The sequence below is a fragment of the Lynx canadensis genome, chromosome B1 (assembly GCF_007474595.2).
Source record: "Lynx canadensis isolate LIC74 chromosome B1, mLynCan4.pri.v2, whole genome shotgun sequence".
NCBI lineage: Eukaryota > Metazoa > Chordata > Mammalia > Carnivora > Felidae > Lynx > Lynx canadensis.
In genome coordinates, this window is record NC_044306.2 from 150,931,882 (window position 1) to 150,958,814 (window position 26,933).

The following is a 26,933-nucleotide window of genomic DNA, read 5'->3' on the forward strand; positions in this document are numbered from 1 at the left end:
CTTGGTTATCTAATTTATTGACATATAATTGTTCATAGTATTCTCTTAATATTTTTTCTAACTCTATGATAGGACTTGTAGAGAGAGTAGAATCTTCAGAAGTAAACCATCAAATCTCAAAAGTTTGCATGCTCTTTAGTTATGCTTATGCAAATTATTTTCTCACATATGGTAAGAATAGGCTGGTAGACTGAGTGAGAAACAAAACATAGGACTTACAAGAGAAATGTGAGAGAAGAGAAATTATGCAGTCTGGGAATAGTATATCTTCTTTACATATAATTAGCTAGTAGCTGTTAAAGAATCCCTCTGAACACACTACTGTTCCTCAGTAGGCTGACTAGGGCTGTCAAAGAAAACAATTTAAGTTGTTTGTGGATTTTCAAAAAAACCATGGTAGATTAAATGTGTAAATATATCATATGCTGCCCGTAGGTAATGTCTCTGGGTGTCCTCCTGTCATTACTTCCATCTTAGGCCTGGTCTGTACCATTTCCTTTATCAGAATTTTTCTTTGCTGGTCCTAGAAACAAATTTTCTTCCTAGGCTAGTTATAAGTCCTAGGACCTGAATAGGTTTATCTGATATTTGTTACAACCAATATTATATTATCTACTGATTGTATGTTTCTGGAAGGAATGTTTTATGGAGAAATGTAAACAATTTTTCACTTTACATATTCACAGAGGTACAAGAAGCCCAAAGGATCAAGATAGTATGACTGCACAAAATGTTCATCCGAAGTCTCAGGTCAAGGGATTTACATGCAAGACACTAGCAGAGTCTAACTTGGATTCTGGAGAGCCTAAGACTTCAGTTTTGGAAAGAAGGTATGCATGTTTTCTAAGGATAATTGGATTTACTTAGTATATTGGTTACTCTTTGCTGTGTAACAGATTACCCCAACTTTTATTAGTGGTTTGCAAAACATTTATTGTTTCCTAGTTCCTGTGGCCCAGAAGTCTGGGAGAAGAGCCTTAGATGACTAGTTCTCTCTTAGGGATTCTTATGAGATGTAGCATTCAAAATATCTGTCAGGTTTGCAGTCCTTTGAAGGCTTGATTGTAACTGAAGGATCTTACAAGGTAGTTTGCTCCCATGGTTGTTAACTATAGGCCTTCCTTCTCATGTGACCCTCTCCATGGGGCTGTTCAATATGGCAGCTGGCTTCCAATCAAGCAAGTGATCCAAGAGAAAGTGTGACCATGATGAAAGTCATAGTGCCTTTTAATGACCTAGTCTCTGGAGTTGCACACTTTTACTTCCACTTTATTCTGTTTGTTAGAAACAAGTCATTAAATTCAGACCACATTCAAGGAAAAGGGGAAAACTCTCTCTCTTAAAAAACAAGTATTTAAGAATTTGTGGGTTTGTGTTTAAAACAAGCACACTCCATGAACAAACCAAATTAACCTACTCTTATAATATCTGAAATCATATACCCTTTTTTAAAATGAAGGAATGGTAAATTATAACAGATTCTCAAGACTTTTCAGGGATGGCTGAGATTTCTTTACCATTTGATGGGTTATGACTACTATGCCTATCCTGTGTTCATAATAGAGGCAAGGAATCTCAGGGATAAGCTGAATCATTTCTGAGCAATTTTTAAATTTAAATATTTTAAATTCCACTTGTTTTTGGCTTTTTTTTAAAAAAATAAGCTGTTTGATTTTTTTTTAACAATTTAGCAGTATTTATTTATGAGAAAAGACACATTTGAAAATGACATAAAATTTAATCAGATCAGTATTAACAGAGGAAGTTCTGCAATTGATTTTGTTAATGAACACTGTCTTGGAACCTAATTAAGAAAAAAAATTTCCCCCTAAAAATTCCATTCTCCTAGTCACTAAATATATACTCCAAAAGTATATGTGATTTTCATTTTTATATTTTATTTTATTTTATTTTATTTTATTTATTTTTTAAATTTTTTTGTCTTTTTTTTATTAACTTGTGTTTTATTTTTTAAATTTATATCCAAATTAGTTAGCATACAGTGCAGCAATGATTCCAGGAGTAGATTTTTTAGTGCCCCTTACCTGTTTAGCCCATCCCCCCCTTCCACAACCCCTCCCGTAACCCTCATTTTGTTTTCTCCATATTTATGAGTCTCTTCTGTTTTGTCCCCCTCCCTGTTTTTATATTATTTTTGTTTCCCTTTCCTTATGTTCATCTGTTTTGTCTCTTTTTTTTTTTTTTTAATTTTTTTTTTTTTTTCAACGTTTATTTATTTTTGGGACAGAGAGAGACAGAGCATGAACGGGGGAGGGGCAGAGAGAGAGGGAGACACAGAATTGGAAACAGGCTCCAGGCTCTGAGCCATCAGCCCAGAGCCCGACGCGGGGCTCGAACTCACGGACCGCGAGATCGTGACCTGGCTGAAGTCGGACGCTTAACCGACTGCGCCACCCAGGCGCCCCTGTTTTGTCTCTTAAAGTCCTCATATGAGTGAAGTCATATATTTGTCTTTCTCTGACTAATTTCGCTTAGCATGATACCCTCCAGTTCCATCCACGTAGTTGCAAATGGCAAGATTTCATTCTTTTGATTGCCGAGTAATACTCCATTGTATATATATACACCACATCTTCTTTATCCATTCATCCATCGATGGACATTTGGGCTCTTTCCATACTTTGGCTATTGTTGATAGTGCTGCTATAAACATGGGGGTGCCTGTGTCCCTTCGAAACAGCACACCTGTATCCCGTGGGTAAATGCCTAGTAGTTCTATTTTTAGTTTTTTGAGGAACCTCCGTACTGTTTTCCAGAGTGGCTGCACCATCTTGCATTCCATAAGCTGATTGATTTCTAATTTTACTTTTTAAAATTTGATTTTTATCAAGAGGTGTTGAGTTGACTAAAAATTTATTAATTGATCCATGAGTTTATTTTTATTTATTTATTTACTTATTTATTTATTTATTTTAATGTGGCTGCTAGAAAATTTTATTTATTTATTTAATATTTATTATCAGGTTGGCTAACATACAGTGTATACAGTGTGCTCTTGGTTTTGGGGGTAGATTCCCATGATTCCATCGTTTACATACAACATCCAGTGCTCATCCCAACCAGTGCCCTCCTCAATGCCTATCACCCATTTTCCCCTCTCCCCTGGGTCCCCCCATCAACCCTCAGTTTGTTCTCTGTATTTAAGAGTCTCTTATGGTTTATCTCCCTTCCCCTCTGTTTGTAACTATTACATGAGTTAGTTTAAAAGGTTATAAAATTCAGTATTTAACCTGACAGTTACAGGATTAAATTATAGATTCTTTGTTTTATGTAGCATGTAAGTATATTCTTGGTGACCTATAAATCACTGTTGATTTTATAAGAAAGGAACGTTTGGCAGTTTTAGGAGAAAAATGTCCATTAAGGCAGATAACTAGATATATGTATTATAAAGGCACAAATTTTATGGTTTACTTTTTTATGTTAAAGTGGACCTTTCAGGCTCAAGAATTATTTATCATCTGAAAAGAGTAATTCTGATGTGGATGATAAGGAATTTCAGGAAAGTTCAGGTAAGTTATTATTTATTGTCTACTCTCTTGATATTTATGGCTTTATGCATACAGAGTACAGTGTGCCATATTTTATTTAAATTATCACCAATGGCAAATGTGTATTGAGTACTTACTTTTTAAGAGCCTTACTACATGTTTAGAGATTTGTAAGACCTTACACCTAGGTGATAGAGGGAGGGAGAAAAAGAGAAAGAATGACACAATGACAGTCCTTTCTTTGAGGTAGAACATAATGAAATAATTGATACTTAAAATATCTGTTCTAATATTTAAAAATGTTAAGCTGATAAGGGTATAAATGAAGCAAGATCAGCCATGTATTGATTACTGAAGCTGTATAGTGGGTGTATCAGTTTCATTATACCATTTCTTCTTTTTTTGAATGTGTTTGAAACTTTCCATAAAAAAGTTTTTAAAATGCCTGTTAATAATTTTGTAATATCTTATGCTTCTAAAGAATGTATGCTTGAAATATAATCTGTTATACTATTTTTCCTTTCCTAATTCACTTAATTCTTTTTAATTTCCTTTTCAAATGCTAGAAAGGTGGAATTTTTTTTAAAAGATTGTATTTTTAAGTAATCTCTATACCCAATGTGGGACTTAAACCTACAACCTCTAGTTCAAGAGATGCTCTGCCACCTGAGACAGCCAGGCATCCTCTTTCTTTTTCCTTTTAAATAGTTTTTTTTCTCCCTGTGTTTAGATTTATTTTATTATTGTTCTCCTCTAAGTTGAATGCTTTCTGTATTTATTTTTCTACTTTTTATTTTATAAAAAATAAAAAACAGTGAATTTTCCTAAGTTTAGTTTTGGCTTAATTTTATTTGTCATGGTCTTATTGTAGTGGCTTAATTTTAAATGTCATGTTCTTACTGTAGTACACCCCAAATTGCAGTGATTTTTCTTTGACCCAGGAGTTTTTTTTTAAAGAATATATTAGTCAAGAGGTTGGTCTTCAGAGCCAGGAACCTACAGTTGAATTCAGCTCAGGTTGAGCTGAATTTTATATTACTTACTATGCTATCTTGAGTAAAAAAATTTCAGTGTTAATAACTCAGCCTTCTTATCTGTAAAATGGTGATATCATTTCCAATCCCATAGCTTTCTTGTTTAGTTTAATATCTGGTCTATATTAAATACATAATGTTGGCTGTTATTCTAAAATGTTTTGTTCTTTGTTAATAATTTCTAGTTTCATTTCATTGTTCTAGGGAACTTTGGCTTTTATTATTTATTCTTTGAATTTATTAAGGTTTTCTTTGCATTCTGTATAGTATGCTTAGAACACATAAAATTCATGAAAGAATTTTATAGTTCTCTCATGGGTACTTGAAAAAGAAGAGAATGTTACTTTTTTGTGTATACATGTATGGATTTACAAATATATATCTTTATATTTTGTTAATAATGTAAGTATGTGTAAATTTTTGAATATATTTTGACTACAGAAATCTTAAATATTTACAGATTATGTAAATATTGTGGGAAAATATTAATATGGGTAAATATTATGGGACACTTACTATGTATTCTTTTAGGGGCTAGGGATGTGGTAGAGAACCAAACTGACAAAAACTGTCCACCTGGAGCTTACTTTCTGGGGTACCAGGAAAGAAGCAATAAAAAAGCAAAACTTAATGATTTGTTGGATGTTGAGAGTAGAAAAATAAAACAGATTTTTGGGTGGGATATGGTGGTTACATTTTTAGGTAGATGAGCAGAAAAGGCCTCACTGAAGAAATGATCATTTGAGCAAAATATGAAAAAGATGAGAAAGCAGAGAATGCAGCTGTATAAGGAAATAATGCCCCAGGTAGAGGGAAGATGTTCTGATGCGGTAATGAGTCTGGTGGTGAATACCAAGGAGATTGGGTAAATCAGAGTAAGAGAGGGAGAGTAGTAGGAGATGATGTCACAGAGACAACGAGAATGAAAGATCACGTAGGATGTTAAAGGCTATTTTAAGGATTTTTGGCTACTCCTAAGAGAGATGGAGGCATTGGGAGGTTTTGAGCAGAGGAGAGACATGACGGACCTATAAACAGAATTACTGTGTCTGCTGTGTTAGGGAGGGACTCCTGAGTTTGAGGGGCTCATGTAAGTTTGGAAGCAGGGAGACCAGTTGGTGAGACATTCATAATCTCAATGATAGGTTGCTTAGACTAGGGTGATGGCAGTGAAAGGTGGAGAGCAGTAGTAGGATTTTGAATATTTTTGTAGATAGAATCAACAGGATTTCCTGATGGATGGGGCTATGGGAAGAGAGAGATGTCAGGGACATCTTTAAGGCTTTTGGCCTGAGAACCTGAAAGAATGGTGTTGTCACTACTTGATTTGGAGACTACTAGGGAAGGAGCAGATTTGGGGGAAAAGAACAGGATCTTAGAATTGAACATGTTACGTTAGGTGTTATTTTGATCCTTTATAGACTTGCTTGTGATTTCTGAAATCTGCTGAGGGCTGCTAGAGTTGAAGTAAAGTGTTTCCACTGTAGTTGTATGCTTTTTTTCCTCCATCTGTTTCCTGCAGTGTTTGCTCTATACATTTCACTGCTGTTGCTGAGCATATAAGCCTTTATATGGAATGTACCTGCTTTGGTCAGATTTATCATCTTGATCCTGTTACAATGCTTTTACCTTGTAGTCTGTTTTGTCTAATATTAATATTGTGATCCTTGCTTTCTTTTGGTTTGTTCTTACATTTTTGTTCATACTTTTACTTAACCTTTACTACAGAACTAAAATAAAGTGGTTTAGAAACAGTACATGATTGAATTTTTAACTTTCTCTGTCAGTATTTTTCTTTTAATAAATGTTTAACACATTTGTACCTGCTGTGAGAACAGATAGACTTCTTCTTTATAAAGTTGGTAGGCATGCTCATATATGCTAAGAAGAACTCAGGAATTTATTTTTTTTACAACCAGTTGAAGAGTAAAAATAACCTTGAATCATAATCTATTTTCCTTTAAACTAGCTGGCTATTGGTCTTTGTCTTCACGATAGCTAATGTGTGAGTAGAAATTTAAAGGCAGACTTATTTCTTGTTTTCTTTGTAGGAAACCTTGTTTTCCTCAAACTCCATGCTTATTAGGTTTCTTTCTTTTTTTAAACGTTTACTTTTTTGTATTTTTAATTAATTAATTAATTTTTAAAATTTACCTCCAAGTTAGCATATACTGCAACAATGATTTCAGGAGTAGATGCCCTTAATGCCCCTTACCCATATAGCCCATCCCCCTTCCCACAATGCCTCCAGTAACCCTGTTTGTTCTCCATATTTGAGTCTCTTATGTTTTGTAGCCCTCCCTGTTTTTATATTATTTTTGCTTCCCTTTCCTTATGTTCATCTGTTTTGTATCGTAAAGTACTCATATGAGTGAAGTCATACGATATTTGTCTTTCTCTAATTTCGCTTACAATAATACCATCCAGTTCCATCCATGTAGTTGCAAATGGCAAGATTTCATTCTTTTTGATTGCTGAGTAGTACTCCATTGATATATATACCACCTCTTCTTTTTTTTTTAAATTTTTTTTTTTTCAACGTTTATTTATTTTTGGGACAGAGAGAGACAGAGCATGAACGGGGGAGGGGCAGAGAGAGAGGGAGACACAGAATCGGAAACAGGCTCCAGGCTCCGAGCCATCAGCCCAGAGCCTGACGCGGGGCTCGAACTCACGGACCGCGAGATTGTGACCTGGCTGAAGTCGGACGCTTAACCGACTGCGCCACCCAGGCGCCCCTATACCACCTCTTCTTTATCCAGTCATCTGTCAGTGGACATTTGGGTTCTTTCCATACTTTGGCTATTGTTGATAATGCTGCTATAAACATGGGGGTGCATGTGTCCCTTCGAAACAGCACACCTGTATCCCATGGATAAATACCTAGTAGTGCAATTGCTGAGTCGTAGGGTAGTTCTATTTTTAGTTTTTTGAGGAACCTCCATACTGTTTTCCAGAGTGGCTGCACCAGCTTGCATTGCCACCAACAATGCAAAAGAGATCCTCTTTCTCCTCATCCTTGCCAACATCTGTTGTTGCCTGAGTTGTTAATGTTAGCCATTCTGACTTGTGTGAGGTGGTATCTCATTGTGGTTTTGATTTGTATTTCCCTGACGATGAGTGATGTTGAGCGTTTTTTCATGTGTCGGTTGGCCATCTGGATATGTTCCTTGGAGAAGTGTCTATTCATGTCTTTTCAGGCACTGCTACTTTGATTTCCATAGCTCTCTATAGATATGCCTGTTCTGGACAGAGAAATTAGATTTTATGCTCACTAAAGTTTCTTCTAAGCCAGCAATTTTATGAAGTATCTAATTCAGTCATTTTTAACCATCTTTTGCTATCATGGACTTATTTGAAAATATAATGAAAGCTTAGACTTACTTTTCAGGAAATATGTATGACATGTAAAATTGTATCAAAAATTTTAGATCATTAATGGGCATTAAGTGTTCCAGTTACATGTTGCTGCATAATAAACACCTAAAACTTAGTGGCTTAAAATAGTAATTGATTTATCTCTCATGGTTCTGTGGGTTTATTTGGCTTAGTTAGGCAGTTCTCTCTTGGGCCATGTCATGCATTCATAGTTAAATGCAAACTGCTGTGGCTGGAGTCATTCATTTGAAAGCTAAACTGAGTTGGAAGTCCAGGGTGAGTTTTTCACTTATATATATAGCACTTAGCTGGGGTGGCTGGAACAGGGTGGGTGGGGGCTGACCAAGTATATCTTTTTTCCTCCACATGGCCTTTCCATGTGGTTAGCTTGGGTTTCCTCACAGCATGGCAGTCTTGGAGTGGTCAGATGTCATATATGGTGTCCGCCTTTTTCCATAATGAAGTTCCAAGAGACCCAGGTGAAACCTGCTATCTTCTTAGGACTTAGCCTTTGAAGTCCCAGAATGTCATTTCTTACGTGTTCTGTTAGTCAAGCAAGTCACAGGTTAGCAGAGATTCAAAGAAAAGGGCATTGGACTCTGCCTCTTGATAAAGAACAGCATTTATGTATAGGAAGACAAAGAATTGATGGCAGCTATATTTGGATGCTATTTATAACACTAAAGTTGAAAACTCTGACCTAATTGGAGCACTGATAATTTAGTATACTTGCACTATTAGAAATTCGGAGATCATGCGTTACATTATTAGCATATTAATTGTTCATTATTACACCCTGCATTTTTATCTACCAAGTAGCTTATTTCACCTGAAGTCCAGAAGCTATAGAAAGCCTGCTTTTCTGTTATTTTTAACTATTAGGCTCCTTAGACATATACATTATAGCAAAATCTAGAGAAATGTTTCATTAGTCTTTATTCCTTGGCAGTAGAAAGTAAAAGAAGTAATAAAATGTATTGTCAGGTTAAAATTTCTTTAATATTGATTTAATCGATTGATTTAATTAATATTTATTTAATATTGAAATTGACCAACTAATACACTTTAATTCAACATGGAATTAACAGTCTTATTCATGATATTATCATTTGCATTTTGCAGGTGACTCAGGAGTAAAAATATCTAGAGTACTATCAGTGAATAAAATACATCACAAGTTAGGTAAGATTATTTCTTTTAATATCTTCATATTATAAAATCTCTGTTACTAAGTAGGACTTAATTTTTCTGAAGCAGGGGGAACTATTTGGATTAATTGACAGATAAATTAAAACCAAGTGTTTAGTTTTCATGAATTTTATAATAACTCATCTCCGGCCAATGATTTTCTTTATTGTTCACTTAATAAATCCTTTATCCCTCTCACTCTTTTTCATGTAGTAATAGTAGGAAGCATGATTTCACCTAGGCTAAAAGCTAGGGCAGAGAATCTGTAAAATAGAACTGCTAGGTAGATGACATCCCTGACAACTCCCATTTTTATCCAGTTGACTTGTAAACAAAGCAGTAACTGGAATAAATAAGTAGGCAAAGATGGGAGCTGAGGAACCCATGGAGAGGCCATGGAGGATTAAAACTCTGTGCTTCCCAAAGAGATATTTGCCAGTCAAGCTTCATGGGACCTCTGACCTTTGTAGGATTGGAGTGCCCTTGTATGTTTCTCTCTGTGCTTGAGGTTGGGAGTGCCCCTGCACTTGTACCTAAAGAGAACCACTCACTGGAAGAGAAACTTCCTTGGATTGCTTCAACCACAAACTCACATCTTGTCAGTATTTTGGGCCCAATGAAGAGAGACTCTTAGTGCTTAATGTATCTTGAAGTGGATTGCTAACTAGTCAAGAGTAGGCAAAGAGAAATAAAAATGTTCCTCAGCAGGGGCTTTATCAACCAAAGAGAGGAAAATCAAGCATTATGCCTAAAAACAGTAGTCAGCTACTGGTGAGCTAGAATTTTTGCAGTAGATAGATAACAATTTTAACAATAAAAGAAAGATTCATTTACAGCATAGAAAACTTTCTGGTATTGAAAAACCCTATTTTTTCAATTTAAAAAGTTGGTAGATGAAGTGAAAATAAAGATGGTCACTGTTACTGAGAGCTGAATTAGTAGCTGGTGTTGACATGGAAGAAATTCCTCAGAGACGAAATATAGAAAGATGGAAATCATGGGAAAAAAGGTATGCAATGGAAATAACATGGAGACAGTTGAGAAAACTTGCAAGGAATAGGATTTACAGAAAAGAGAAACAGATGGAGGAGAGAGAATTACAAGTAATATGTTAAAGAAAACCCCTGGATTAAAGATTGGCTCCTATCTGTAATTTGAATGAATTTGCCAACTTTTAGTCAAAATCCTTCAAAAAGATATACTTCTAGTCATCAGTGAATAAAATTCCTAAATTTAAAGAATATAGGGAAGCTTTTAGAATGAAAAGGTTACAGATAAAGGAGAAAAAAATGACTAGCACTGCTTATCTGTGTAACATTGGAAGAATAAAATAACATCTGTAGCCTAGAGATGTATTATAATCCAATAATCTTATATCTGGCCAACATATTTTTCTTACTGATAAGTGAATTTACTTTGCAGATAATGCAAAGATTGAGTTTACTCTAAATCCTCCAGGCAGAATACTCACGTGAGGTATTCTAAACAAGTAGATAAATCAGAATGGAGTCCAAAGAGAGGAAACAGTGATGAGGAATAGTTCTTGTAATATATGTGGTTAAATTTAAATAATGTGTATTCGTTTTCTGTTGGTATGTACTAAATTACCATAAATTTAGTGGCTTAGACAACACACATTTATTTATTATCCATATTTTCTGTGGGTCAGAAGCCCAGGCACAGATTAGCTGGGTCCTCTGTTTAAGGGTCTCACAGGCTGCAATCCAAAGTATCATCCTGGGCTGTGGTGTCATCTGAGGTCCTCTTCAAAGCTAATGTGGTTGTTAGAATTCAGTTCCCTGAAATTGTGGGACGGAGGTACCTGTTTTCTTGGTAGCTGTCAGCCATGGGCCATTACTTTCAGCTTCTAAAGGGTACTTGCAGTTCCTTGCCACATGACCCTTTCCAGAGGCCCCTTCACAGTGTGGCACCTTGGTTCTTCAGAGCCAGCAAGGAAGAATTTCTCTCTGCTTCTGCTAGATGGTGTCTTAAATGTATAATATCCGATATATTGTCATATCTATATGTGTGTGTGTGTGTGTGTGTGTGTGTATATAAAATCATGATGTAATCACAGGATTATATATTGTTACTATTACTATCGCCATACTCTCCAAATGAGAAGAAAGTCACAGTTCACACATACATCTTAGGGGAGAGGATTATTATACAAGAGTGTGAATCATTGCTGATTACCTTGGGGTGTGACTAGTAACTAATGCTAATGTGAATGGGGATTTACAAGTGCTAAATAATGATTTTTGTAATAGTACCTTGAAATCCAGACTATATTAATAAAACTTAGTATGGTAGGGAAGAGAGTAGTGGCAGAAGAGTGGTATAAAAAGTAGTCTAGGGGCGCCTGGGTGGCACAGTCAGTTGAGCGTCCGGCTTCGGCTCAGATCATGATCTTGTGGTTTGTGAGTTCGAGCCCCGCATTGGGCTCTGGTCTGATGGCTTGGAGCCTGCTTCGGATTCTGTGTCTCCATCTCTCTGGCCCTCCCCCACTCACGCTCTGTCTGTCTCAAAAATAAATAAACATAAAAAAAAATTAAAAAAAATAAAAGTAGTCTAAAAGTTTTATTTTACTGAATGAGAAAAAGGAGAGGAGAGTGTATCTCGGTAAGGGTTATATGATGTTTTAAGTATAATCACGGAGAAATGAGAGTTTGACTTTTGAGTGTCAGGAATGGGAAGGTGACCAGTATTAGAGCGAAAAATCGCAGTAGAACTTTGAAATGACTAAGGGAAGAGAGGAAAAAGAAATGGGCATTTGTTGGAACCAATAAGAATGAGAAAGAAGAAGCACTGATATAACTAGTAAGTGTAAAGTAAGATGGAAGGAATAAAAGGAAACATGTTAGCTGTTACACTAAATAAGTGTAAATGGATTGAATTCCTCTCATGTAGGGACTCTCAGATTTGGTTGAATAGTACAGATTGACTTATGTGTTTATAAGAAACACTTAAAACAGGTTTTAAAATAAAAGATTGTCAAAAAATTAAGTGGGCTAGTGTAAATATAAAGAAAATAGTGTTATTTTAGTATTAGGCAAAGTGGAATTTAAGGTTAAAATACAAATGCTGAACAGAATAAAGAAGGGCATTAGTGATAAAATAAAGAATTAATGAAATAGAAAGAAAAATCACAAACTCTTATGTACCAAACAACCTACCAACTAAAATGTATAAAGAAAAAAAGAAAAAGCAAGATTTTTATTTAAACAGTACAGTTAGACTGGGAAATTTTAATAAACTACTTTCAGAATTGGAAATTTCTAACAAACAGTACGTAAGAGCATAGGAATTTAATTATATAGCCAATAAAGTGAGTTTAGTATATAGAACTTTGCATTGTTCAGATAAAATGAGTGGATTTATGTATACAAACATGCACACATAACTACCTCGATTTACAAATTTCCTACTGTGGAGCATTTAGATGGTGTTCAAACTGGTTTTTGTTTTCTAACTATGAATAGTATTACCATGAACATTCTTGACTATATAGCTTTGTCCATTAAAAAAAAAAAAAAAAGTAATAGAAGGTTGCCTGGTTGGCTGAGTTGGAAGAGCATGTGACTCTTGATCTCGAGGTCATGAGTTTGAGCCCCGTGTTGGGTGTAATGAATGAATGAATGAAAAAAACAGTAATAGTTACTGTTTAATGAATTGCTATATATCAGGCATTTTACAGCATTATATTAATTTATATCTCACAAAACTCCATGAGGTGGGTTCTATTATTTATCCTTATTAGACAGATGGAAAAAACTACAGAGGTTGAATGACTTTAGCTTCTGTGATATTTCACAACTGGTTCATGGTATAGTTAGTATGTAAGTTTGACTCCAAAACTTAGCTCTTGAGAATTCGGAAGAAATACTTCTAACAGAAAGCCAGATAGATGGTTATGATAAACTGTAACAACCAAAGTATTTTAAAAGTTGTAATGATTATTTATAAGAGTTTCAGTTTATTGATACTGCTTTTTTTTTCTACCGCTTTTAAAAAATATTTATTTATTTATTTAGTTTCGGTTAATGTATAGTGATACATATATATATATTTAAGTTTATTTATTTTTGAGAGAGAGAGTGCACAAGTGGGAGAGGGACACAGAGAGAGAGAGGGAGACACAGAATCAGAAGCAGGCTCTGAGCTGTCAGCACAGAACCTGATGCGGGGCTTGAACCCACGAATCACGAGATCTTGACTTGAGCTGAAGTCGGACATTTAACCAACTGAGCCACCCAGGTGCCCCAGGTGGATTGTTCCTTTTTATTTCCTTTAGATTTTTTTTTTTTTTTTTTGGTGCGGTTTATCTTGCTCTTTCATTTGCAACATATTTTTCTGTCTCCTTATTTTGTCTAATGTTCTATTTGTTTCTCTGAATTAGAACAGCTTCCTCTCTTGGTCTTGAAGAAGTGGACTTGTGTAGGAATATCACCTGTATAGACTGTGTGTGCTTGGCAGCTTTGCCTGGCCAGCTGCAGCCAGAGTGAGCATGGGCTGGGGATTCTGGGGCATTTCATGTCGAGGCTGCCCCGGTGGGATGTCTGGACCTGGACTGTGCTTGGGCTGGGGTCACCTTGGCATGATGGCTGGAGCTGGAGCAAGGGTAGGATGGAGGGGGTCCCTGGGTGCTTCATGCCAGCACTGTCTTGGTTGGATGGCTGGAGCTAGGGTGCAGGGATGGGTGCTACCCTGTGAGGATAGCTGGAGCTAGGGTCCTGGGACTGTCTAGCAACCCTAGCAGACTAGCTAGAGCACCCAAATTCTGATCCCATCTGTGTTATCAAGGTGGAAGAACATAAGCAATGGTGCTTGCCAGCACCTCTGATCTGGAGAGAGTTCTGGCAGCTCCACCACTTTTTGGCAGATGCTGTAGGGTTAGTAAATGAATTTCCTTCAGTTTGGGTCCAGTACCCTTTAAACCACTGTTTTGTTTGTTTTATATTGTTTTGTATTGTTTTGTTTTCTTTTGTTTTTGTGCCTCAGGGCAGGTGAATCTGCATTTCTCAGTGACATCCATTCCTTTTGCAGGTCACAGTATCAGGGTAGGGTTTCTGAGGATACTGTGTGTTGTCTCTCCTTTCTCTCTGTGTCCCTCTGTCCTTTGTTGAGCAGAACCTGTTCAGTCAGCTCTCAGTTCTTCAGGAGGAATCGCTCTATATCTAGGTGTGGGTTCAGTGTGTCCATGAGAATGGGAATTGAGGGTCTTCCCTATGCCACCATTTTGGGCCACCTCTAGCTTTGGCTCTTATTGTGAATATTTTTGCAAACTCCTTTTCTATAAATTCTGAATCAAAGATTATTATAATAGTTATTGCTAATTTATCCTCAATCTGTTTACATTTCCACCTACAGTGTATTTATTTCTGTGCCTCTTTAACATCATTCACTCTGAGTGTTAAGTTTTTTAATCTTTGTCAATTTTTTAGTTTATTGTTACATTGGTATTTCTTTAATTACTAACACAAATATATTGTAAAATTTTGTTTTTCTATTGGTTTGTCTAGAAACATTAGTGTTCTATAGGGTAATATCAATTTTTCCACTACAAAGTACCATACAACTAAACATTTATATGTATACATTTTTGTTTAATATTTTTTTACAGTATTGCCTTCCAACACACCAGATGTTCGCAGGACCAAGAGAACACGATTGAAACCTTTGGAATATTGGCGAGGAGAGCGAATAGATTATCATGGAAGACCATCAGGTAAATTCCAATTTACACTTTAATATCTGACAATAAAAAATAATGAGGATAGCCACAGTTTATTTATATATATTACGTTTCAAGCACTATCTTAATATTTACTCAGATTACCTCATTTTATCATCATCCTTCAAAAATGAGTCAAGAATAGATTTAAGTACAAATTTGTCTGATTACTATAGAGATGCTTTTCTTTTTCTCTCTTTGGTAGCAGTTTGAGGTGAGTGTGTAGCTTTATAGAGTTTTATTATTCCATACTATTAAACAAGGTTTTTAAATGCATAAAATGAGTCACTAGATCAGAATATGAGAAAATTATGACTGGCAGATATTAAGTATTTCCCTTTACTGTTCTCATCCCACTTTCTCATCATATTTCTCTACATAATGTAGAGAGTGGGCAAGGAAGTACAATGAGTGTTCTCTAAAAGTTATTTCCTTTCTGTGATGAGTAAATGTAAGTCAATGAGCTAAGCTTGCATGTGGATTATTATAAATATTTCATTGCTGGCCTTTGTGTTCTTTGTTTTTTATTTATTTGTTTATTTTAAATATAGTTTATTGTCAAATTGGCTAACATATAGTATGTACAGTGTGCTCTTGCTTTTTGGGGTAGATTTCTTTTTTGTGGTTCATCACTTACATACAACATCCAGTGCTAATCCCAACAAGTGCCCTCCTCGATGTCCATCATCCATTTTACCCTCTCCCCCACTCTCCCATCAACCCTCAGATTGTTCTCTGTATTTAACAGTTTCTTTAAGTTTGTCTCCTTAGTCTCTGTGTAACTATGTTTTTTCCCCTTCCCTTCCCCCATGGTCTCCTGTTAAGTTTCTCAAGTTCCACATATGAGTGGAAAACATATAATATCTTTCTCTGACTGATTTACTTCACTTAGCATAACACCTTCCAGTTCTATCCATGTTGCTGCAAATGGCATAATTTCATTCTTTCTCATTGCTAAGTAGTATTCCATTGTATATATAAACCACATCTTCTTTATCCATTCATCAGTTGATGGACATTTAGGCTGTTTCCATAATTTGCCTTTGTTGAAAGTGTTGCTATAAACAATGGGTTACAAGTGCCCCTATGCATCAGCACTCCTGTCTTTTGGGTAAATTCCTAGTAGTGCTATTGCTGGGTCGTAGGGTAGTTCTGTTTTTAATTTTTTGAGGAACCTCCACACTGTTTTCCAGAGGGACTGTACCAGTTTGCATTCCCACCAACAGTGCAAGAGGGTTCCCATTTCTCCATATCCCACCAGCATCTGTTGTTTCCTGAGTTGTTCATTTTAGCCACTCTGACCGGTGTGAGGTGGTATCTCTATGGTTTTAATTTGTATTTCCCTGATGATGAATGACATTGAGCATCTTTTCATGTGTCTGTTAGCCATCTGGATGTCTTCTTTGGAAAAGTGTGTATTCATGTATTCTGCCTATTTCTTCACTGGATTATTTGCTTTTCAGGTGTTGAGTTTGTAAGTTCTTTATAGATTTTGGATACTGACTCTTTCTCCAATATGTCATTTGCAAATATCTTTTCCCATTTCATCAGTTGCCTTTTAGTTTTGTTGATTATTTCCTTTGCAGTGCAGAAACTTTTTATCTTGATGTGGTCCCAGTAGTTCATTTTGCTTTTAATTCCCTTACCTTTGGAGATGTGTTGAGCAAGAAACTGCTGTGGCTGAGGTCAAAAGAGGTTGTTGCTTGCTTTCTCCTCTAGGGTTTTGGTGGTTTCCTGTCTCACATTTAGGTCTTTCATCCATTTTGAGTTTATTTTTGTGTATGGTGTAAGAAAGTGGTCTAGTTTCATTCTTCTGCATGTTGCTGTCCGGTTCTCCCAACACCATTTGCTAAAGAGATGTCTTTTTTCCATTGGATACTCTTTCCTGCTTTGTCAAAGATTAGTTGGCCATACATTTGTGGGTCTAATTCTGGGTTTTTATTCTATTCCATTGGTCTATGTGTGTTTTTTGTGCCAATACCATGCTGTCTTGATGATTAAAGCTTTGTAGTAGAGACTAAAGTCTGGAATTGTGATGCTTTGGTTTTCTTTTTCAATATTATTTTGGCTCTTTGGGATCTTTTGTAGTTCCAGACAAATTTTAGGATTGTTTGTTCTAGCTTTGAGAAGAATGCCGGTACAATTTTGATTGAGATTGCATTGAATGTGTAGATAGCTTTGGGTAGATAGACTTTTTTTTAAATTTCTTTTTTTTTAACGTTTTATTTATTTTTGAGACAGAGAGAGACAGAGCATGAGCAGGGGAGGGTCAGAGAGAGAGGGAGACACAGAATCCGAAACAGGCTCCAGGCTCTGAGGTGTCAGCCCAGAGCCCGATGCAGGGCTCGAACTCACGGACTGCGAGATCATGACCTGAGCCGAAGTCGGACGCCCAACCGACTGAGCCACCCAGGCGCCCCTAGGATAGACATTTTAACAATATTTGTTCTTCTAATCAGTCCATGAGCATGGAATGTTTTTCCATTTCTTTGTGTTCTCTTCAATTCCCTTTATAAATTTTCTATAGTTTTCAACATACAGATCTTTTACATCTTTGGTTAGGTTTATTCCTAGGTATTTTATGGTTCTTGGTACAATTATAAATGGGATCATTTCTTGATTTCTCTTTCTGATATTTTATTATTGGTGTATAGAAATGCAACTGATTTCTGTACATTGATGTTATATCCTGCGACTTTGCTGAATTTATGTATCAGTTCTAGTAGCCTTTTGGTGAAGTCTTGCGGGTTTTCCATGCAGAGTATCATGTTGTCTGTGAAAAGTGAAAGTTTGACTTCTTTGCCAGTTTTGATGCTTTTATTTCATTTTGTTGTCTGATTGCTGATGCTAAGACTTCCAACACGATGTTAAACAAGAGTGGTGGGAGTGGACATCCCTGTCATGTTCCTGATTTCAGGGGGAAAGCTCTCAGTTTTTTTCCATCAAGGATGATGTTAGCTGTGGTGGGCTTTTCATATATGACTTTTATGATGCTTAGGTATGTTCCTTCTATCCCAACGTTCTTGAGGGTTTTTATTAAAAAAGATGCTGAATTTTGTCAGATGCTTTTTCTGCGTCGATTGACAGGATCATATGGCTCTTATCCTTTATTTTATTAATGTGATGTATCACATTGATTGATTTGTGAATATTGAACCAGCCCTGCAGTCCAGGAGTGAATCCCACTTGATCATGGTGAATGATTCTTTTTATGTGCTGTTGAATTTGATTTACTAATATCTTGTTGAGAATTTTTGCATTCATGTTCATCAGAGATATTGGCCTGTAACTCTCCTTTTTTGTGGGTCTCTGTCTGGTTTGGGAATCAAGGTAATGCTGGCTTCATAGAATGAGTTCAGAAGCTTTCCTTCCTTTTTTATTTTTTGGAACAGCTTGAGAAGGATGGATATTAACTGTGCTCTAAAAGTCTCATAGATCCCCAGGGAAGTCTTCTGGTCCTGGACTCTTATTTGTTGGGAGATTTTTGATAACTGATTCAATTTCTTTGCTGATTATGGGTCTGTTCAAGTTTTCTATTTCTTCCTGTTCGAGTTTTAGAAGTATGTGGTGCTTAGGAATTTGTCCATTTCTTCCAGGTTGTCCAGTTTGTTGGCATATAATTTTTCATAGTATTTCCTGATAATTGCTTGTATTTCTGTGAGATTGGTTGTGTAAGTCGATTTTCATTTGTGATTTTATCTATTTGGATCCTCTCTCTTTTCTTTTTGAGAAGTCTGGCTAGGGATTTATCAATTTTGTTTATTTTTTCAAAAAACCAACTCTTGGTTTCATTGATCTGCTCTACAGTTTTTTTTAGATTCTATATTGTTTATTTCTGCTCTGATCTTTATTATTTCTCTTCTTCTGCTGGGTTTGAGGTGTCTTTGCTACTCTGCTTCTATTTCCTTTTGGTGTGCTGTTAGATTTTGTATTTGGGATTTTTCTTGTTTCTTGAGATTGGCCTGGATTGCAATGTATTTTCCTCTCAGGACTGCCTTCGCTGCATCCCAAAGCGTTTGGATTGTTGTATTTTCATTTTTGTTTGTTTCCATATATTTTTTAATTTCTTCTCTAATTGCCTGGTTGACCCACTCATCCTTTAGTAGGGTGTTCTTTAACCTCCATGCTTTTGGAGGTTTTCCAGACTTTTTCCTGTGGTTGATTTCAAGTTTCATAACATTGTGGTCTGAAAGTGTGCATGGTGTGATCTCAATTCTTTTATACTTCTGAAGGGCTGTTTCGTGACCCAGTCTGTGATCTATCTCGGAGAAGGTTCCATGTGCACTTGAGAAGAAAGTATATTCTGTTGCTTTGGGATGCCGAGTTCTAAATATATGTCAAGTCCATCTGATCCAATGTATCATTCAGGGCCCTTATTTCTTTATTGATCCTGTGTCTAGATGATCTATCCAATGTTGTAAGTGGAGTATTAAAGTCCCCTGCAATTACCACATTCTTATCAATAAGGTTGCTTATGTTTGTGATTAATTGTTTTATATATTTGGAGGCTCCCATATTCAGCGCATAGATATTTATAATTTTTAGCTCTTCCTGCTGGATAGACCCTGTGATTATTATATAATGCCCTTCTTCATCTCTTGTCACAGCCTTTAAAGTCTAGTTTGTCTGATATAAGTATGGCTACTCCAGCTTTCTTTTGACTTCCAGTAGCATGATAGATAGTTCTCCATCCCCTCACTTTCAATCTGAAGGTGTCCTCAGGTCTAAAATGAGTCTCTTGTAGACAGCAAATAGATGGGTCTTATGTTTTTATCCATTCTGATACCCTGTGTCTTTTGGTTGGAGCATTGAATCCATTTACATTCAGTGTTATTTTTGAAAAATATGGGTTTAGAGTCATTGTGATGTCTGTAGGTTTCATGCTTCTAGTGATGTCTCTGGTACTTTGTGGTCCTTGCAACATTTCACTCACAGAATCCCCCTTAGGATCTCTTGTAGGCCTGGTTTAGTGGTGATGAATTCCTTTAGTTTTTGTTTGTTTGGGAAGACCTTTATCTCTCCTTCTATTATTCTGACAGACTTGCTGGATAAAGGATTGTCAGCTGCAATATTTTTTCTGTTCGTCACATTGAAGATTTCCTGCCATTCCTTTCTGGTCTGCCAAGTTTCAGTAGATAGGTCTGCCACTAGTCTTATGGGTCTCCCTTTGTAAGTTACATCCTGTTTATCCCTAGCTGCTTTCAGAATTTTCTCTTTATCCCTGTATTTTGCCAGTTTCACTATGGTATGTCATGCAGAATATTGATTCAAGTCACGTCTGAAGGGAGTTCTCTGTGCCTCTTGGATTTCAATGCCTTTTTCCTTCCCCTGATCAGGGAAGTTCTCAGCTATGATTTGTTCAAGTACACCTTCAGCCCCTTTCTCTCTCTTCTTCTGGAATTCCTATGATATGGATATTGTTCCATTTGATTGCATCACTTAGTTCTCTAATTCTCCTCTCACACTCCTGAATTTTTTTATCTCTCTTTTTCTCAGCTTCCTCTTTTTCCATCATTTTATCTACTAGTTCACCTATTCTCCTCTGGCTCTTCAATCCGAGCTGTGGTCGTCTCCATTTTATTTTGCACCTCATTTATAGCATTTTTTAGCTCCTCATGACTATTTCTTAGTCCCTTGATCTCTGTAGCAATAGATTCTCTGCTGTCCTCTATGCTTTTTTCAAGCCCAGCAATTAATTTTATGACTATTATTCTAAATTCTTGTTCCGTTGTATTGCTTAAATGGTTTCTGATCATTTTGTTAGCTGTTGCTACTTCCTGGAGTTTCTTTTGAGGAAAATTCTTCTGTTTAGTCATTTTGGGTAGTCCCTTGGGTGGCTCTAAACTGCAGAGCACTTCCCCTGTACTGTCCAGGTAACTTGTGTTGGTGGGCGGGGCCGCAGTCAGACCTGATGTCTGCCCCAGCGCACTGCTGGGGCCACAGTCAGACTGGTGTGTACCTTATTTTCTCCTCTCCCAGGGGTAGGACTCACTGTGGAGTGGTGTGGCCCCTGTCTGGGCTACTTGCACATGCCAGGCTTGTGGTGCTGCTTCAATGGGATCTGGTCTATTAGCCGGGGTGGATCCACAAGATGCACAGTGGTGGGAGGGGCAGGCTTAGCTCCCTTTGCCATCGGTGGTCCCCTGCGGGAGGGGCCCTGTAGCACCAGGAGGGAGGCAGACCCGTGGGAAGGATGGATCCACAGAAGCACAGCATTGGGTGTTTGCGCGGTGCAAGCAAGTTCGGTGAGGGGAACTGGTTCCCTTTGGAATTTTGGCTGGGGGATGGGAGAGGGAGATGGTGCTTGCCAGCGCCTTTGTTCCCTGCCGAACTGAGCTCTGTCTTCCAGGGCTCAACACCTCTCCCTCCCGGTGTCCTGTCATCCTCCTGCTCTCCGAGCAGAGCTGTTGGCTTATAATATTCCAGATGTTAAGTCCCGCTGGCTGTCAGAACTCACACAGTCCGGACCCTCCACTTTTGCAAGCCAGACTTCGGGGGCTCTGCCTTGGCAGGCAGGCTGCCCCTCCACTGCCCCGGCTCCTTCCCGCCAGTCCGTGTAGCGCACACCGCCTCTCTGCTCTTCCGTGGGCCACTTGTCTACGCTTGGCTCTGGAGAGTCTGTTCTGCTAGTCTTCTGGCAGTTTTCTGGGTTATTTAGGCAGATGTGGGTGGAATCTAAGCGCTCAGGACGTGGTGAGCCCAGTGTCCTCCTACGCCACCATCTTCTAGAGTCAACTCCAGCTTCATCTTTTTCTATAATTTTATCTTCTATTTTACTTATTCTCCCCTCTGCCTTTTCAATCCTCACTGTCACCGCCTCTATTTTATTTTGCACCTCATTTACAGCATTTTTTAATTCATGACTATTTTTTAGTTACTTGATCTATGCAGCAGTAGATTCTCTGCTGTCTTCTATGCTTTTTTCAAGACCAGTGATTAATCTTATGACTTATTCTAAATTCTTGTTCAGTTATATTGTTTATATCTGTTTTGATCAATTCCTTAGCTATTGCTGCTTCCTGGAATTTCTTTTGAGGAAAATTCTTCCGTTTTGTCATTTTGGCTAGTTTTCTGTACCTTATGTGTTTTAAAAGCTTGTTATGTGTCCTGCACCTGTGAGCACTACTATATTAAAGAGGGGTCTTACACTGTCCAGGGCCTGGCCCTTCAGGAGGTGTTTTTTGGAGTGTGTTACTTGCTCTCTGTTGTTGTGACTCTGATTGCTTTATCTCCCTACTTTTAGTGTTGTTTTGGACCCTGTACCAGGTGTGCTTTGATTTGTTTGTTAAAGTAGCTCTATGGCCCGCCAGGTTGTCCGGGCCCCTGGAGAAATCTCTGTCGCTCTGCAGCCTGGACTCTTGGAGTTCAAAGTCCTTTGGCCTCAACACTGCTGTGTTTGAGGGATGAGGGAACTTTGGGTCCCTCTACTTCTCTGCCATCTTGAATCTCTCCTCTTTGTTTGTTTTTTAACCTTCCATTGATGAATGTTGATTTCAAGCAACAGAGATCATTCTCCCATCTTCCATCAGCTCATCTGTATTTAGGGTAGTAGAAACATAAGTGGGGTTGGTTGGTATTTGTGTTATTTGAGTTACTAGCTGTAAAATGGAATAGTAGTATATCCTCTGGTAGTCTGAAAGGAAATACGCTATATTAAATTTTTTTTAATATTTTTACTTTCCCAGGTATGATACTTTATTACCTTTTTTGTTGTTAACTTCCAGGAGGATTTGTGATTGGTGGAATACTGTCCCCAGACACAGTATCAACTAAAAGGAAGGCAAAAGGAAACGTTGGAAAAGTCAACAAATTAGTTAATAGGAAAAGGATCTGTCTTGATAATGATGAAAGAAGTATGAACTTATTCCTGAAAGTAACTTTTGGATTTTATTTTAAATAATAGTACGCTGGTGGGGCAACTGGGTGGCTCAGTTAGTTCAGTCTCCGACTCTTGATTTTGCTCAGGTCATGATCTCAAGGCTGACAATGCAGAATCTGCTTGGGATCTTTCTCTTGCTCTCTCTGCCACTCCCCTGCTTGTGCTCTCTCTCAAAATAAATAAATAAACATTAAAAATAAGTATTGCTCTGAGAGGTAGCCTTTTATAAATTTTGAAATTTATTTATAAAACCTTTAGTTATAATACTTCAGGGTGAATTCACTTTTTTTCTTCTCTCTTTTCTATTAAGTTTTTTATTTAATTCCAGTATAGTTAACATATAGTATTATATTAGTTTCACATGTACAATATAGTGATTCAGCAATTCTATACATCATTATTCAGTGCTCATTTTAAGTGTACTCTTAATCCCCTTCACATATTTCACCCAGCCCCTCTCCCACCTCCCCTCTGATATGCTTCATTTTAAATGAGTATCCTCAGTTAAAGTTTTTTTTTTTAACGACATTTTTTACTTGAAGCATACTTCAGAATACATGGTTCTAAAAGATGTATTTAAAATAGAATACACATTTTCTTCAAGTACACACAGAAGAATCCCCTATTAAAATCACATAAAAAGAAATATGACGAATATTGCAAATTTAAGAAGACTGAAATCATATCAAGTATATTTTCCAACCATAGTGGTATAAAACTGAAGATTAACAATAAAATAAAGCTAGAGAATCTACAGTGTAAATATTAAATATTTAATACATAAATATTAACACACTACTCCACAAGATTGGGCCAGATAAGAAATCAAACGCAAAACTTGTCGTTACTTTCAATGTTATTGTTTAATATGGTCTCTATTTTATTTACTTCTGTTTATTTATTTTTTTATTTATTTTTAATTTTTTTTTTTTCCTTCCTTTACTAAATTTCAGCTAAGTCTTTTCTTTTACTGGTTCCTTGTGGTGTAATGTGAAGTTGTTTATTTGAAATTTTCTTAATACAAGCATTTATAACCATAAATTTCACTCTTAACATCTGCTTTTGCTGCATTCTATGAGTTTTGGAATATTGTATTATTTATTTTATTTCATTTCATTTCATTTCATTTCATTTTTCATTTCATTCTTCATTTCATTTCATTTCATTTCATTTCATTTCTTCCTTTCCTCCCCTCCCCTCCCCTCCCCTCCCCTCCCCTCCCCTCTCCTTTCTCTACACTCAATGTGGGGCTTGAACCCACAACCCTGAGATCAAGAGTCACACAATGCCCCATGTTTTTCTTTTATTTTGAATTTACTTTTTACCGTCCACTTTTGTCAAGATTTTGGAAATACGCTGATTTTGTTCTTTAAAAAAATCATTAATGGCATAATATAAAGCATTTCCTCATGAGTAAATTGCTTTTCACTGAAACTGCCTTTTCCTGTGCTCAAACTATGATTAAAATAGATATTTTAGGGGTGTCTGGGTGGCTCAGTCAGTAAGCATCTGACTTTTGAACTCAGGTCTTAATCTCAGGGTCATGAGTTCAACTCTGTTGTAGCCTACTTCAATACAAATAAAATGAAATAGATATTTCAATAAATTTTTTTCTGAAGTGTATTACATACTTCAGCTCTCTTGAAGGATATTCAGTATGCCATATAACTTCTTGATGACGCAAGAGTATCAAGAGTTGTCACATCAAGCTTACAAAAATAAATTTAGTATGTTTGCTTCCATACTAAATCATTGTGGTTTTTGAATTTTTCTTTATCAGAGTGGTCATTTATAAATAGGAAAATTGGAAGAGAGTGTTATGCCTCTGGCAATTTTTTTGTGGTTGGTTTGTAGCTATATTTCATACTAGACTTATTTTTAATTGAGAAGAATTATTTAACTAGTTTCTATTTCAATGATATTTCTTTTGCAGAGAATAAATTCATGGTAAATCTGAATGTACCTTTGGGAGATCCGTTGCAGCCAACAAGGGTAAAGGACCCAGAAACAAGAGAGGTGATTCTCATGGGTAAGATTAGAGATGATACTGAAAATGCTTAATTTAACAGCTAGTAAGGGCAAACTGCTGGCTGGATGACTAGCCTATCTACTTTTTCTTTTTCTTCCCAGCTGTTTCAGAGCCAAAGTCCAGTAGGGTATCTAATTCCAATAAGCAGCCTGTGTGAAGACTACTCTGGAGGAGTATTGATACCAAACAACATCTAGAGGGCACATAACACAATGCATTTATACTCTGGGTTACAAGTGCTATCATTAGGAGTGTTGCCTCCCCGGTAGGGTACAGGTCTTCTTTGATCAAGAGGACACATGGGGACAAGGGCCTTTTATGGCCCTTTTTTTTTTTAATTGTTGCAATTTAGCTGATAGATCCCAGGATACCCTCTTACTGTGAGACCAGACAGGGACTGTGGGCAGGATTTAGACAGCCTTATGGGTCATGCATACCAAAAATAATACCTGGGATATCAGACCTTTAGGATGATGACTAGCAAGGACACTGATCTGCCACACAAATGCCAGGTTTAAGTTTAAGGTCAGCACAGGGCCCTAGAAGCCTCCTGTTGTATCTAGTAGGCATTAAAAGTACAGTGCCTGGGACACCATGAGTGGTTCCAAAGGAGGGGCTATAGTGCGAGAAGGGCAAGTAGGGGACACTCAGCTGTTTAGCAACCAGGCAGTATTTACATACAGGAAATATTTAGATGTTTTAACTGTTTTGACAGTACCAATAAGTACTGAGGACTGTTTATCCTAAGTCAAAGGACAAATAGGTCAAGTCAGAGAGGTAGTAATGGTATTTTCACTTAAAATTTTGGCTGTGAAGTAAGTTCCATTTGACATCTTAAGTAGTACAGTTATTTTTATAATCAGATTGTTTATTCGGCAACAGGTAGAAGTACAAAAAATTTTGTTTAGTGTAGTATCTTAAAACATTTGCTGTTTAGGTTCGAAAAGTAGTGAGTTTGTCAGGAGTTCATTGCTTTTTATCTGTTTCTTGCATCTATGTATTTTCTATGTCCTATAACCTGTGAGATTACTAACATTACCAAAAATCCAAGGAAACAAGCTGATGATAAAGAATATATTAACTATATATTTGGCAAGGTTTATAAGTAAAAGGGAAATTGAAGAGTGAAGTAGTTATTTTTGAGCATCTATTAGAACTCTTGCTTCACATGACAGAAATCTTGCTATTTAATAATCAGTCAGGCAAAGCACAAAATCTGTCGTTATGACGATACATTTGTTAATTGTGGGCTTTGTTAAACTTTTTAAAGATATGGAATTCTACCTTGTGTCTTAGCTAATTTTGTTTTCTGAGCTATAATAGAAATAATAATAATAATACTGCCACTATTATCATTAATATCCAAGGCTTATCTAATGCTTATTTTGTGCCAAGCAGTGTTTTAAATACCTTATACACATTAATTCATTTGATAGTCACAACTCTAACATAGATGAACTGTTGTCTCATTTTATAGAAAAGGAAGCAGGCACAGGGTGAGAAATAACTTGCCTGGTCACACAGCTTATAAGGCAGACAAAATTCTACCTCTACCATTTTATTTAGCTCGAGTAAATGAGGTTTATATCTAGAAATAACTCTGTTGTATACATGTGTGTATATGTTCTATCATTGATCATTATTATTGCTATTGCTTTATATTTATAGTAGTGTTTTTCCCTTAGATCTTTTAAGGCCACGAGATACATATCAGTTTTTTGTTGAGCATGGTGAATTGAAAGTATATAAAACACTGGATACACCCATTTTTTCGATGGGAAAATTGATATTAGGACCACATCAAGAAAAGGGAAAACAGCATGTTGGCTCAGATATATTGGTAAGTGTATTTCTCCATATATTTATGTTTGGGTATAACTCTCATTTATTGGACTTGATGAGGCATTAAAAACACTATTTTCTCAGAAATGAAATTACTATAGTGCATGAGAATTTTTTTTATTTGTTAAGTCTTTTTAGAGTTGGTCAGCCAATGGTTATTTAAAAGTACTTGTTCTGTACATAGCACTGTAACTTCAAACTTCAAAAATTCCGACGTTTCTTTACTTAAAAGAATCCTAGAATATATCTAGGTTTGCAGACAAATCAGTAAAGCCAGTGAAAATTAAGCCTAAATCTCGTTTCTCAGATCATGTAGTTTAGCAACAATAAGGTTTTA

At 36.6% G+C, this 26,933-nt stretch overlaps 1 protein-coding gene across 5 annotated transcripts in view; it reads left to right on the top strand.

Annotated features, from left to right (window-relative positions):
* The window catches only part of CENPC (centromere protein C), an 81,141-nt gene that overhangs the window by 46,519 nt on the left and 7,689 nt on the right, over nucleotides 1-26,933 (top strand). For 2 of the 5 annotated variants that reach the window (XM_030313772.1, XM_030313773.1), the window contains exons 11-17: nucleotides 687-830; nucleotides 3,451-3,533; nucleotides 9,047-9,106; nucleotides 14,736-14,840; nucleotides 22,571-22,699; nucleotides 24,659-24,754; nucleotides 26,440-26,594. In XM_030313772.1, coding sequence (XP_030169632.1) covers nucleotides 687-830; nucleotides 3,451-3,533; nucleotides 9,047-9,106; nucleotides 14,736-14,840; nucleotides 22,571-22,699; nucleotides 24,659-24,754; nucleotides 26,440-26,594 — 772 coding nt within the window. Of the gene's footprint in view, nucleotides 1-686; nucleotides 831-3,450; nucleotides 3,534-9,046; nucleotides 9,107-14,735; nucleotides 14,841-22,570; nucleotides 22,720-24,658; nucleotides 24,755-26,439; nucleotides 26,595-26,933 lie in introns of those variants that run through there. The other 3 variants (XR_003968431.1, XM_030313776.1, XM_030313775.1) reach the window with 3 other exon arrangements.